The 14,764-nt window shown below is 39.2% G+C and overlaps 1 protein-coding gene across 1 annotated transcript in view; it reads left to right on the forward strand.

Moving 5' to 3' along the window:
* Window positions 1-14,764, forward strand: part of ITPR2 (inositol 1,4,5-trisphosphate receptor type 2) — a 252,357-nt gene that overhangs the window by 103,881 nt on the left and 133,712 nt on the right. Inside the window, exons 26-31 of the mRNA XM_034062808.1 lie at window positions 1,813-1,986; window positions 7,049-7,138; window positions 7,282-7,407; window positions 8,625-8,747; window positions 10,305-10,505; window positions 14,504-14,755. Coding sequence (XP_033918699.1) covers window positions 1,813-1,986; window positions 7,049-7,138; window positions 7,282-7,407; window positions 8,625-8,747; window positions 10,305-10,505; window positions 14,504-14,755 — 966 coding nt within the window. The remainder of the gene's footprint in view (window positions 1-1,812; window positions 1,987-7,048; window positions 7,139-7,281; window positions 7,408-8,624; window positions 8,748-10,304; window positions 10,506-14,503; window positions 14,756-14,764) is intronic.

Raw genomic sequence — 14,764 nt, forward strand, 5'->3', positions numbered from 1 at the left:
TTTGTTTTGTTTTCATTAGATTTGACCATATGTGCTAATGTGTATTATGGTTGTGCACCCAAAAAATAGATATTTCTAGCATCACATCCATTACTGAAAGCATAGGTCCCTGGTGACAGGTGGGACATGCATGCATCTTGCAGTGAGACGTGATTTAGTAGTGATCCCTCAGAGACAGAGTTAGTAGCTCGTGTTCTGCAGGCAGTGCACTGGTGTCAGCAATAAGCCTTTTCCGTCTTCAGGGCTGCTTAGGCTGGTTTAAACCTCTCTTGTTATTCATAGGATGTTTCTAGTTCTAATTCAGGTGTCTTTGCATTGTGCTCCAGTGCATGGTAAAGATAGGCCCAAATAACAGGAAGAGAGTAATAGAGCCAAACCTGTTTGCAGCTTTTATACTTTCTGCTTGATAACAATGCATGTGCAGGCTCCATGTGTCAGTGGATTAGGATAGGGAGATCTGATGTCATGGGGCTGGATGTCAGGAACATCTCTCTTTACGTAAGCCTCTGTAACACATGTTGATAATACCATCTGATGCTTATTTCAGGAGTTTGATAGCGTGTTCTCTCACCCTTATGTAACAAGTGGAGGTTTCTCTTGTTTAAAAACAGATGAACGATAAAGACCTGGAAAGCATTTGTTTAATGTTTTGCAGTGTAGTAGAAAGGCCTCCCACCAGATTGTTAAAGTTAGGCCATGCTGGTTCATTGCATAAATAGCTGTTATTCTGAGGTCAGCAAGGACTGAGTAGCTTAACATGTTTTTGTAAAGGATGGAAAAGTAATTGGCAAATAACAAAAAAAGACTGTAGAGAACATGGAATATGCAAAATCACAAGGTTTTACCAAGCTAAGAGAGAAGATGATGAAAACTTTGTGTTATGAAAGAGTGAATATTAGCCTGCATGTAGTGATGTTTCTTAAAAATAGAATGTGCCTATCATTGTTTTTGTCTGCCATGTGACCTTAATCTTTTATGTAAGTGTGATTTCTTAATAGTGCTTATTGATTTGCAGTAAAGATTGTTGGTGGTTTTGGGGAATATTGTCTTCATTAATAATCTTAGTAGAGCGAAGAGCATTACCAAGTAAGGAAATGCATAGATCATGTTAAATCAAGAACTACAAATAACAGCAAAAAAACCCAGAGTACAAAAAAAAAGGTTATATTAATCTTAGTAAAAGGCAGCCACTTAGATGAAAAATTACATGAACCTGAAAGTCAGTTTGTGAGGTATATTTAAACAAGATTTTTAAGCTGGCCTAACAGTGTTAAAATCTGTTGTTTTCCACTATTTGATTATGGTGATGTAGGTGAACATTAAAGTTGCCATTCTGACCCTTCTTTGGATGTCATGAGTCCTTGTTATACCATCCTTTTTTTTTTCCACTTGTGAAGTGCTGTGCTGATGGTATAAGCTATTTCTAATTGTATTGCTTTAATACCATGTAACTGTATTGTTTTAATGCTATGAGGATCATAATCAGTGCATCAGCGCCAACCCTGCATAGAACCCAAGAGCTTGTAAATCTGTTTGTGCTGAAAATGTTTTGCAGTGTATTAAGGAAGGTGAGAGAATTTTGTGAATTTTATAAACTAACTTGTTTTGGGCAACTATAGTTTCTGCCTCTGTTAAATGTTCTTGACGATTGAGGGCTTAAAAATGCTGTGTGTGCCATGTTTCAATTTCATAAGGAAGGTTACATAAAGCACCTGGAAAGAGTGGCTTAGAATGGAAACTGTCAAGCAAATTACCCAGCCATAAGTGCTGGTGCTAGTGCTGTAATAGCTTTACGATTTTCTGTATTTCCAGGTTCAGCTGCTGGTGTCTAATCAAGATGTTGATAACTACAAGCAAATCAAGGCTGATCTTGATCAGCTACGTCTGACTGTAGAAAAATCAGAGTTGTGGGTTGAAAAGAGCAGCAATTATGAGAGTGGAGAAGTGGGCGACAATCAAACCAAAGGGGGAGAAGAGCCAATAGAGGTGGGTCTAAAGACTTTGGGTTTAGAATTGTTTCAATATTGATAGGTAGCTTAATGAACAACTGCGAATTTGTGGTCCGGTTAATCAAAGTAGCAAAGTGAGATTGTGCAGGATTCTGGCTGACCTTTAGTAATAGATAAAATAGTAGATAAAACCTCTTTTATCAATTTGTTCAGTATTCTCTCCCACTGCTTTCAGTAACTGCATTCTTATGTCACAGAGCTATACTACATTCCTTCTTGACTAGCAAACAAGCCACAGTGCGTGGCATCACTATGTGGCCAAAGAAGTAATCTAGGGATCATGTGTTGGTGGCAGTTGTGCTGACTTGCTGGAAGAAAGAATCATAGAATCACAGAATGGGTTGGATTAGAAGGGACCTTAAGGCTTATCCAGTTCCAATCCTCCTGCCATAGGCAGGGACACCTTCCACTAGACCAGGTTGCTCAAGGCCCCATTCAGCTTGGCCTTGAACCCTGCCAGGGATGGGGCAGCCACAGCTTCTCTGGGCAACCTGTGCCAGCGCCTCAGCACCCTCACAGGGAAGAGTTTTTTCCCAATATCTAATATAAATCTACCATCTTTCAGTTTAAAGCCATTCCCCCTTGTCCTATCACTACATGCGCTTGTAAAAATCCCCTGTCCAGATTTCTTGTAGAAGAAGTAGCAGACAGTATCTATTCCTGCAAGTAGGGAAGGGGAGTACAATCAAACCCATATTTTCAAATATTACACAAGTAATTCCACTCTCCACCAAACCTAAGACTCGCCTAAGAATGCTGAGATTTTGTAGGCACACTAATATTCTGGGGTTTTTTGGCCCTTGTCACACCAGAAGCTGGGAAACTTTAGAGCTTGAACCTGGAGCCACAGATACCTGATTCTGAAAAATTGTAATTGTTTTTGGTTTGGTTTTTGGTTTTTTTTACTTTTGTTTTTCTGTGAAAACTGAGGTCCTCATGTAATTACATACCTTCAGTATGGATCTTAAAGTGCAAAGTGTTGCAAGAGTTGCTATGGTTCAGGTTTGTGACATACCAGTAGATAGAGCAGGCTTTCACACCAGTATTGATTCCCACTTTTCCATTTTTGTCAGAGGAAGTTTGGAGAGATGATCAACTGCCATTTCTGAGACAGCACTTTCCTTATTCTCTTCCATGGTAGAGTCTTCACTGGTAGCAAGAAAATGGGCAAGGAAGCCACGAGAGGAAGCTTAGTAGGCAGACAAGTGGAGTTCATATAGCATTGTGAAGCCAATGCATTCAGGAAAAGGAGGAACCATTGAGAAGAGACAGGATGTCTGCATATTTCTATGACATACACTTGTTCTTTCAGATGGGAAAGCAGGTCTTAGGTGGCTTCATATGGGGGAAAATCCAGCATTTCAAGGGAGAATCCCAGTTTCTAGGGATATTGCAGGTCCTACTCTTCCTCTGATGTAACTTAGCTGAATTTAATGGTGTCAGAACTGGGGAGGAATCTGGACTTTATGAGCTTAAATATGTGGGATTTCCTGCTTTCTTTTCTCAAGCATATCTGTAGTAAGAATGAAAATGTTCCTTTTTTTAATGAATGGGAAAGGTAACGGGGAAACAGGATATAGGATTGCAGCAGGATATATACAAGGTTTTGTACCTATAATATATTATAAAAGTGTAATAAAATCCTTTTTATTTCCATGGAAAGCCCTGTTGGCAAAGAAACTCCAGGAAGAGGGGAGACAACAATGTGCAGAAGCATCTCTATATGGGAGATTTTAGTGGTGGTTTGTTTTTTCTTTTCCCCATGAGGCACCTGTGGGTCTATATGGATTAGCAGTTCTTCAGTAGATGTGTGATATTATCTCTGGCAGATGTGAGAGACTGTTGTATTAGAACAGTAATATGTAATCTGCACAACTGCTTCGATCATCTGGTGGTAATTCCATGAGAACTGCACCGGGTTACAATAGCTTAGAACCTGTTCCATTATTTTTTCCTCTGTTAAATTATTTTTTAACAGTCAGGAAATATTTATACTTGACAAAACTACTTGAGATAATGAATACTCTCTCTGAGATCTGAAGTCAGACACAAGAGGTGAGGTGCCGGTCATAACCAACAACATGTGAAGCAGGTGGCTAGCTTCAAGCAGATGAACATCCCTGTGAGATCCCATGCTTGGAATGGATGCTGGGTATTCAGCACTGAGCTGGATGAACTTTTAGGTCTTTAGTGAATATGGTTCATTTGCCTGTGCTTAATTTTTTACAAACAACATTGAACGGTGCACAAGGGCTTAAATTACATCCCAGAACAGTCTTATGTGAAGCCCAAGTTTCTGTCCTTGCTGGAGCACTTTGCAAGTTGGCTTAAGAATTTGAAATGAAATAAAATACCTTTTTTTTTGCTCTTTGGCTTCTGAGTCTTCTGGGGTAATTGTATCATAACCTGGGGAGGGGGCTAGAGACTTCTGCTTTTTTGCAATCATTTGACTCCAGAAATGTATTTGTAGGAAAATAAAATATCTGGAGTTTTCCACAAGAAGAACAATGAATCTTACATCCATCTATGCAGGATCTTCTTCATAAGAACCAGAGATCAGAATTACAGGAAGCAGTGCTTGGAGTTACGTCAGACATGTTAGATCCCATAGGGGATTAGGAAGAAGTGCTGAAATTGATGTCGCACAACTGAGCTTGGCTTGAAAAAGAAAAATCAGATAAAGCCTGTTTACTTGCTTATCTCTAGTATAAAGATGTTATGAGTCTGTATAGATACCACAGCCTATGCAAAGTGTGGCTTTTGTTGTCCTGTCACTGGAGGATGTATTGGTGATGTAGCAGCAGAAGCGCAGAGGAGGAGAAACAGTCTTTGTGAAAGGACTCTCAGGTGGAGCTGAAACATAGTGCTGTGGCGTTTATAGAGCTTCTCATCTTCACCATCCACTGAGAAAGTTCAGCAATGTTTAAAGTTGTATAAACTTTCTGCACTCTCAAGCGCCTGGTGTTCCCTTGCTCTCCTCTTTTTCTGGTCTGTGGCAGTTTGCTTTGGTTCTGGGACTGTTTGAACGAGCATCTTAAACATCACCTATAAGTTGAGATTGTGAACTGGAATTTCTGAGAGTGCCCTCTTTCCCCTGGTAAGTAAACACAGCCTGCAGAGGGCAAAACTGTGCCAGCGTGACACTGCCCAATGCTGTCCACAGCTCTCCTGCTGGGATGAGTGAGACTATTTCAGTGGCTGGGAACTGCTTGGACTCCATGCTGGAATCTGAGGCTCCATGTTGGGGGCTAGAAAGAAAGGCTCCTACGACTGATGCACACAGTGATGTTCTAGGAATTCTACAAATAAAGGAAATAGTCTTCAGAAAATACCATTTCCTAAAGGTGGGGTGCTCAGAAGAGAACCTTTCTCGGTGTGATGTCTATGACTCCCTGTGCCCTATGGAAAAGTGTGACAGAGAATGTCTGTCATGGGGCTTAACAAGGCAAGATATGCAACTCAGTGTCTCTGGTATCCCAGTGGTGTGATCATCTCTTGATAACTATGTCGCTGGCATGCTCTTATGGGTTCAATAAACAGGCTTTTATTTTGTTAAGAGAAAGGATAGATTCAGCAGTTTAATGCTGGTCAGTGCTTCCAGATAAGACATATAGTTCACATGGATTATAAAACTACATTGATTGAGGAAGAATGCTGGCAAAACTAACAGGTAAATTAATCTTGGTTAACCCACAGTCCCAGAACAGAGGAGGGTGGTTAATTATAGCAAAGAGCCTGAAATTCCTTCCAAAGTATCGATTCAAACAGCTAAAGAGAAGGCAGCATGCATACTAACAAACCTAAACAAATAAAATCCACTCTTGTTGCATAGATCAACATGACCATGCTGAACAGCAGTGCTGACACTGTTATAAACAGCTTCCATGGCCAAGTGGTGCAGCTGTTCTTGCCCCACTGGATATTAAGACCAGCTGGGATTTATAGATCCCTTCATCTTCACCATCAGCTAAGAAAGTTCAAAGAGAGGTTTCAAGATGTATAAACATCCAGACTGGAGTGCACGTGTGTGGTTTAGCATAATTTTCTTCTCTAAAACAGTAGGAAGTTTGAGGACACGATGAAACTCAGAAGTACACCTGTTTCTTCTTTTTTTCCATGCTATTACACTGGTTTATATCCTTGTGGTTATACTGTGAGGCAATCACAAGATCAGCTGCAGTTTTTCTACATGCTTGATTTCAGCATCCAAAGACCAATCTTTCAGTTCTTTGTGCTTCCAGTTAAGAAAGGCTTCCCATAGCTGGCAGCAGAAAACACAACAAAACAAAACACCGCCAGTATTCTAAGTGACAGTATTTGTGTGGATGCTCTTCCATGTTTTGACTGAGATATGCATGGAAAGGTGCGTGGGTGTTGGCAGTTACTTGCTGACTTGATTTCTCTTATTTATCATACCCAGCTGGGGCTCTCTAAGAGCCAAGCCCAGAGCATACAGCGTCATGACTGGATGTTGCAGTTTAACAACATAAGGTTCTCATTTGCTTTTAAATCCTTTCCCGCATCATCCAGAGATGAGGACAGAAGTGTCCTCTTCATGGGAGGAACATCTCCACTCTCCATGTGCTACTTGTTCCTGTACAGCTGAGAACTCCACCTGTTTATCTTAATTACAGAGGTCATCTTACGCTCTTTCTACAGACTTTCTAATATTCACATACAGAGACTGTGATCTTTCTAGCTATATTGAGATTTTTTGAGCGAGTGGTGCTATTGAAATATACTGTCCCTATTCTCATAGTATTGAAATTCCTTGGATATCTAGTCCATGATTTAGGAATGTATTTTTAGGGGGATCAGAAGCATGTGCACATAGAGTAATTTCCTCAAATTATGTTGGGAATTTGAAACAAAGGACGGACTTGATTGTAAACTCATGGATAAAGAATGAATGAATGTTTTTATTATGTGATAAATCTGTTCCCTATGAAGTGGTGTAACACTTCTTGCTGTTATTACACGTAATTAGTTCATGTAGAGGAAATTGCAAGACATCTTCACTTGTGTGTTCTTTGTTACAGGAATCAAATATTTTGAGTCCAATACAGGATGGGACCAAAAAACCCCAGATAGACAGCAACAAAAGCAATAACTACAATATTGTTAAAGAGGTTGGTATATCTGCTAAGAAACTTCACATGCTTGTTTGATAATTAAATTTATTAACCATTTTAAAGGAATATATTATTGTTTAGTTTTGTGATATGACTGCTTCTTTGTTTCCTTCCATGCTTATTTATTTGTTTATTTACAGATTTTGATTCGACTCAGCAAACTTTGTGTTCAGAATAAGAAATCTCGGAATCAACAGCAGCGACTGCTGAAAAATATGGGTGCCCACTTGGTAGTCTTGGACCTTCTGCAGATACCCTATGAAAAGGTTATTCTCATAATTCTAGTGCTAAAGAACATGAAGTCAATAAAGGGCAAGGCCTCAAGTGGCCCAAGAATCAATGTGAATATTTCTTTAACTGAATTCAGTCAACTACGGTACAAACATGAGATAATGATGCCATTTTCTGCCTTAAGAATAATGGGTTTGGGCCTAGGTTTAAATACGGCTGCCTCCATAGAATGGGTTTTGTTAAGAATTTAATGTTTACTGCCTTATGTGCCTGGATGCCACTGAGCTATCATCCCAATCCTGAATCAGGCAAACCTTAGATCTGCAGTCACTTCACAGTAAGAACTATTGATTTAATGGAACTTCTGGCAGGGTACCTGAATTCCACTGTCGGGTGCTGACGTGAGTGCTATCATAGATGCACAAAATGGGCAAAAAGCTTTCAAGGATCAAGTCTGAAATAATTAATTTTTTATTGTGGTGGAGGCTTCTAACCTAGTGGCCTTTGTGAGTTTTTCAGAACATAAGTGATTTTGCGCTCATTTATTGGCATTGGACATACAAATGAAGGATCTTTAAAAGATAGCCTTTAAAAGACCTCATCTTTCTAGATCTTGTAGAAAGCACTGAGAGGAGATAAAGCTCTTCTGGGCTGCATTTTCTTGAGTGTTACATACTAATGTTACAACACAGACACTGGGTTCAGCTGTATTCTGTAAAATAGTGTTTGTCCATATAGGTGGTTCATCAAATCATAGTTAGAATACTATATGAGAGGAAGATAAAATGGGGATGAAGCTAGATATATATTTGTGTAGGAGTGTGTATAAACATACATATTCATGTAGGTGTACACACACAAGCACACATACATCTGTTTCAATATCTAGCTATATAAAAGTTAAAGCTTTCAAAAGCTTAAAATCAGTGCAGGCTAGAGAGGTGGTTTTTTTATTTAATTCAAGCCACTTAGCAATTTTTTAAGCTAGGAAATGATAACCATGCATGAGGAAATCTTACTTAGAGTTGTTGCTCATACCCATGGCTCCCTATGGTCAAGTCAATTTAGAGTAAGTTACAGTCACTAATGGTCTCTGAAGAAAACTACACCAGTTTCCTTTGCCAAAGAGGGAACTCCTGTCCTATAAAGGCTCAGGCAAATTGGTTTGTTCCTGTCTGAATTCACCTTGTGTCATTCTAACAGGTATGGTTAGGTATGCCCATCTGATTTTGTTTGCCTTTTCTCTCTGCAGAGCGATGAAAAGATGAATGAAGTTATGAATCTAGCCCACACTTTTCTGCAGAATTTCTGTCGAGGAAATCCTCAGAATCAAGTTCTCCTCCACAAAAATCTCAACTTGTTCTTAACTCCAGGGGTAAGTTTGTTATTTTAAGGAGAATTTTATAACTAGAAGTAAATTCGGACTTGTTGAAAAATTACAGTGCTAAATAAGTAATTCCATTAGATTATTCCCTCTCTGCCTTCTCTCCTCTGTCCTTGTTTCTTCTCTGTTACTGTTGCTCCTTATGTCATTGTTTTTAATGCTGTCATTTAAAAAATGTAAACCAATATTATCTGTGGGGTTTACTTGAGGTATCTATGAATAAGTGTCACATCATCACATCATGTAGTTTGACTCTGATCTTATTCACCCTGACTCACAGTCAAGGTAGAAGATGCTGTAATGATACTGTCATGAAGCTGGCGTGACAGCTGAATCAGACCCATAGGGTTTTGATGATGATGATGCGTCCATTTGAGGCAACTAGTTTAAAATTCGATCTTTTATGAAATCATTGTCTTTATTGTAAATCTCTTTGTCATGGTTCCTTTGTGTATATATGTATGTGTGTGTTTACAGATACAGTCATATAGAATGACACCTCGCTCAATGGTAGAGCTACTGAGCAAAACATGCTTTTATTAGAGTGTATTAGGGCTGTAGACTTTGTGTCTGCATACATTGGGAAGCATTTGTTCTCTTAATTTTTATTTATGGGTTTTTTTGTGAAGTTAGCAAAAGGCACTGAGCTGACCACAGTGGGGATTAATGCCCAGACTCCATCCTGTCCAACACTGATGCTTAACTTGAGTGCCAAGTACAGAGCCCAGTTGCACTTACATTTCTGTTCTTTTGAAGTTGATCTTCTGATCATCCCAGTTATTGTGCTTTTGTTCACATTGTCGAGCAAACTTGGTGGGGATTCCTTTCAGAGGACACTATACAGAAAGGTGTACCCTGGGAGCAAACCTGACCCTCATAAGCTTTAGTCCAAGGGACCAAACTAGAACAACATTGAAGCAAAATCTGTAAGAATACATAAAGTCTGGATGCTGAGTCCTCAGCAGCATCCCTTCTTGCTACAGATCTGTTTCTCTTGCACTGTGCTACCCATCTACAGAAGCATAGCCTTAGGTTCCCTCTGTAGTTGGTGTGGAAAGAGATGTTCTTTCAGAGTGATCAGACTGCATGTGCAATGATTTACCTGCTGGAAATTGCCTGCCTCTGTCGACCATAGAGGGAGCTAGAGGTAACTAATCATCCTTCTGGGTTGCCTCAATGAGAAGTTTGATGATGAGTGGGATGAATGTGGTCTCAAATGTCTTGCATACTTAAGTCCCTCTAGAGTGCTCTAGCAGTGTCATGTGTGTATATGTATGTCTTCACCTTCCAAATGGGCACAAGTTTTGTTAGGGCACAAAAAGGTCCACTTGAGGACCATTTTATACTCATAAAAAAGTGTGGTGAGATCCCATCATAAATGAAAGCTAGACCCTAAAGTCACTGCTTAATTCCTGGGCTGATGCACATTGGACTTCTACATTTTGTCTTTACCAATGTGCCTTTCTCTAGTCTAGAATCCTGTGAATCTTTCAATCTCCAAACAAATCTGCTCTTCTTATAAGGCTGTTTTGATTTTAATCTGTTTAGCTCCTGGAAGCTGAAACCATGAGGCACATCTTCATGAATAATTACCTTCTATGTAATGAAATTAGTGAAAGAGTGGTGCAGCACTTTGTACACTGCATTGAGACCCACGGCCGTCATGTGGAGTACTTGCGTTTCCTGCAGACCATTGTGAAAGCAGATGGCAAATACGTGAAAAAATGCCAGGACATGGTAATGACAGAGGTAAGTGAAGGGTTCATATGTTAATCACTAGTGGATGTCTTTTTAACACACTAGTATTTTGAGGCTGCTTTTTCTGCTCTTGATACCAATGGGATATAATGGCATCATCGCTTTAGAATTTTAGGCGGTATCACAAATAATGAATATTTTAGCAGACATTTTTTGGAGCTTAATCTAATTTTGTAAGGCCATCTGTATAACTACTAGAAAGAAAACATGAGTGTTAGCATGGTGATACAGAGATGTCTATTTGTAGATGATGTAGCATGGAAATCTCAGAGTTACATAAACCTTCATTTTCCTGTACTGTAATTTAGGATACCATTTATACACCAAACTTGCCATATTGTGGCATGGTTTTGCCATACAAGAGGCTCCTACCTCTATGTATTTGTGTAAACAGTGCTACAGACCATCTTTTTAGCACATAATCATGTAAAAATTCTAGGTACTAGTTTCTGTTTTGTTTCTTTTGTTGCAGAGTGTTTCTGTGAGGGTCAGTAGAGCTATTCTAGCTTGTTAACATTTAGCTTGATTCTGACCCAGGAAGTTCCACAGAGTGACTTGTGAACAAATCTTTATGCCAATGAAGTTACTGGGAAAATACCTAACTGATTTCTTTGCAGTTTGGATTTGATATATAGCGTGCATGATAAATGAAGTCTTCAACTTGCAGACACTCATGCGTTTAACTGTAATTCTGGTAGCAGTTCAAGGAGATTAAAAAGTGGGTAAAATTGAATATGGTGAAAAGTCCAGGTAGGATCAGAGTCCAGGGAACATTTTTCTTTACTTTTTGTTTGTTTGCTTGGTTGTTTTTGTGTTTCTTCACAAAGGAAACAAAGAGAAACTCTGGTTGTGGGAGGAACAAAACCAAACTCTACTGAAATTTTGTTCCACAGCAACAAAGAGGAAAAACTTTAATTAAGAAAATAAAGCTTCAGCCTACATGGGTAACCTTTAATGGAATCTACCTCAACCTTTTCAATTTGACTGAAGTGTTTGAACATGCAATATCAATTACAAGTCTTTGATTTACATAATTCAAGCAGTTCTTATGCCTTTGTGCTTTTAGATTCTTCCCCTTCCACCACAGCTTCTTGTAGGTTTTTACTTCCTCATCAATCAACATTTTTAGATTTTTCTCAATTTCAATACATTTTGTTACTGACCTATAATAGCACAAAGATAAATTGTCATAATACATTACTAAGCTGACTGCATGATGAAAATTGAAATGAACTTGGATGTGGCATTTACATCACGAGGTCTGCAGGAATTTGCTGGGGGCAGGGAGCACCCTTGTTATGATGAAAGGAGATGGTGATCTGCTTTAAAAACATGTAGGAGATTACAGGTAATTAAGATTTGCTAGAAAAGGTTACTAACAGGGAAATTTGAATGGCACTTGAACAGCAATCCAACATAAAGGGGACAGTGTAGCCAAATGGTTGGAGCTTGGCATGGAATCAGGACAGTTTCTGGGTAGACAGCTGAGATGTACTTTGTGACCTTAAACAAGAGGTGTAACTTCTTTTATGCCTGCAGATGGGACATGTAAACAATTTACCACAAGACAAGACAGAGTGTGAGTGTAAAACCTGTTTCAACTACTCCTGTGTTTTGTTTTACCTACAGGAAGTATAGTGTAGGTTATTCCTGTGTACTAACGGTAAGGGATAAACTGATCATATTTACATGTTTTAGAAAGTGCATACAGATGAAGGAGCACCATTGCCAAAGAATACTTTCATAAAATGCATTGAACATTTCCAATCTGGCTTATTCACTTGTTCTCATATCCTTGGTCCCTGTGTCTGTAGAGTGTTAGTAATGATGTTTACCAACCTGAAAGGTTCCTTAGGGCACTTTTTCTCATTACAAATGTGCTTTGAGGTTCCTGGAGGAATGCTGCCTATCAGTGCAAACATTATTACAAAAGGGAAAGCAGAATTTACTTTTGAACTAGAACAATGTGGCAGCAGAGTTTTCTATTATCTATATATTCTGGAGAGATACATAGCAGAGCATCATCAGTTGCTCCAACACTGACCAGCCTTCATTATACTTCCATAAAGGTCTTGTTGATAATATACATTAGTGGAAGAAAATGCTGCTGGGTTTTTGGGTTGTTGTGGGTTTTTGGTTTCCCCCCCTATTACTGAGCTCATGATGCTCAGTAAGAGCTTTGAATGATGTTGGATATTTCTTTTACTTTTCTGCTTTTAAAAGGGCATTGTTTTCTCTGCTTGGGTCAATTGGGATTTACAATTTCCTTTGTAAATCATGTTTAAAAGTGAATAACTTGGGGAAAGAGGATGACACCATCTTCTGTCCTTGCATTTATGATGATTAGTTTGTCCGCCTTAGCTCTTCTTGTACTGATGCAACATCATCTGCTTCAGTTTGTTGTTCCTCACAGTCAATATGTAGCAAGCATGCCATGCAGGAATGTGTTTCACATTCATTCTCTGCTGGTATTTCCTCCTCATACATCAACAATAGGTACATGAGAGGATGAGGGTTCAGTTTGACTTGATATGTTAAAATACATTTTTTTGGCACTGAGGGCAACGAGATTAATGGTATATGGGACCTTGTGCTGTCTCGTTCATCATTCCCAAGCACTTGTCCCTTTAAAACCTATTTTTCTGTACTGTGGGTTGACCAGAAAATGTCTATTTTGAAAAGTCAAGAGTAGGAACATTTTAGAAACCTAAAGATAAATGAGAAATAGGAATTATAGAAAAGACTGAATTCACGATTCACCCCAGCCAATTTTTGATATCCAAATATGCAGAAAAAGGGAGAACACAGTCAGAGAGTTTGTACATTCAAAATTTGAAACATTGAAACCCTGGAAAATGTAATGAAATGTTTCTTGACTTTTCATTGTGGGAGACTAATTTTCATTCCTGCTTTTGCTGCTTTCCCATTTCAACCAGCCTTTATTTCTGCCCTTGAATTCGTAGCCTAGGATTTCATGTCACATACAGACTTGGATATGTCAAGTGCCTTACTCACAAAATACGTATGGCTGTTTGTGCTGCCAAGGTGTATTCTTTACCAGGAAGGGTTTATGGGATCTTATTTTCACCCACATTGAGTGTGCATTATGCTTAAAAGGAAAGTGATGGAGAGAAGACAGAACTACTTTCCTGTCCCAGCTCCACTCCAGCTCATGGAGCAGCACTGGCAGTAGGCATATTCAGTGTATGGGCGGTTCAGAACAGGGTTAGAGCACTTCTCTGTGAGATCTGCTGAGATGGGCTGCCAGCATCCACCTCCACTCTGGATCCTCCTGAGATCAGCAAGGCACTTGTAGCAAAATCAAGTATTTATCACATACACCAGTTTTCTGTTAAATGGAAGTACTGGCATGACACTGACAATGTCAAGACCCATCTGTGAAATTTGCATAGGTTGGGAAGAATCGTCCTTTGTTTCCAATGCTGAGCAAGGGCACAGAAAAGGCTGGTTAAATTCTGGGTGAGCCACAGGCTTTTTGTGTGAGGTAGCACAGAACATTTAATCTCTGTGCACCTCAAGTCCCTGTCTATAAAGCAAGGATAATAGCACATCCTGGCCTCACAATAGGAATTGAGAGTAATTAATTACCTTCAAACAAACATGGAGATAGTAGGAATAATAAGGATGGCATACTGTCTTAGATAAACACAGAGCTACACAGAAATTAAACTTCAAATTTGCCTTGCATTAGCTTTTTCCTTGGTGAGTTATTCCAGACTTGCAGTTATGTAGATAAGAGAAGTTTGTTTTGGATATTGTTTTGACATGTGCATTTGGTAAGCCACATCAGAGTAACACTGGGTTATTTTTGTTTTAGCTAGATAGACTTTTGCATACTTAAAGGTAGAACAAAATAAGAAATCAAGAAAATCATAGAATGATTAAGGTTGGAAAAGGCCTTTAAGATCACCGAGTCCAAAATGACTGCAAATACAGGGTGCTTAAAAGTTTGGGGTTATCTTTCTCAGCTGATAAATGGCGGTGAAGATGTGTTGATATTCTACAATGACAGAGCATCATTTCCAGTCCTACTCCAAATGATGTGTTCGGAGCGAGATCGAGCAGATGAGAGTGGACCCTTAGCATATCACATCACTCTAGTGGAATTGCTAGCAGCTTGTACGGAAGGAAAAAATGTATACACAGAGATCAAGTGCAATTCACTCCTGCCACTGGATGATATAGTGAGAGTAGTGACCCATGATGACTGCATACCTGAGGTAAGATTC

The sequence above is a fragment of the Melopsittacus undulatus genome, chromosome 5 (genome assembly GCF_012275295.1).
Source record: "Melopsittacus undulatus isolate bMelUnd1 chromosome 5, bMelUnd1.mat.Z, whole genome shotgun sequence".
Lineage (NCBI taxonomy): Eukaryota > Metazoa > Chordata > Aves > Psittaciformes > Psittaculidae > Melopsittacus > Melopsittacus undulatus.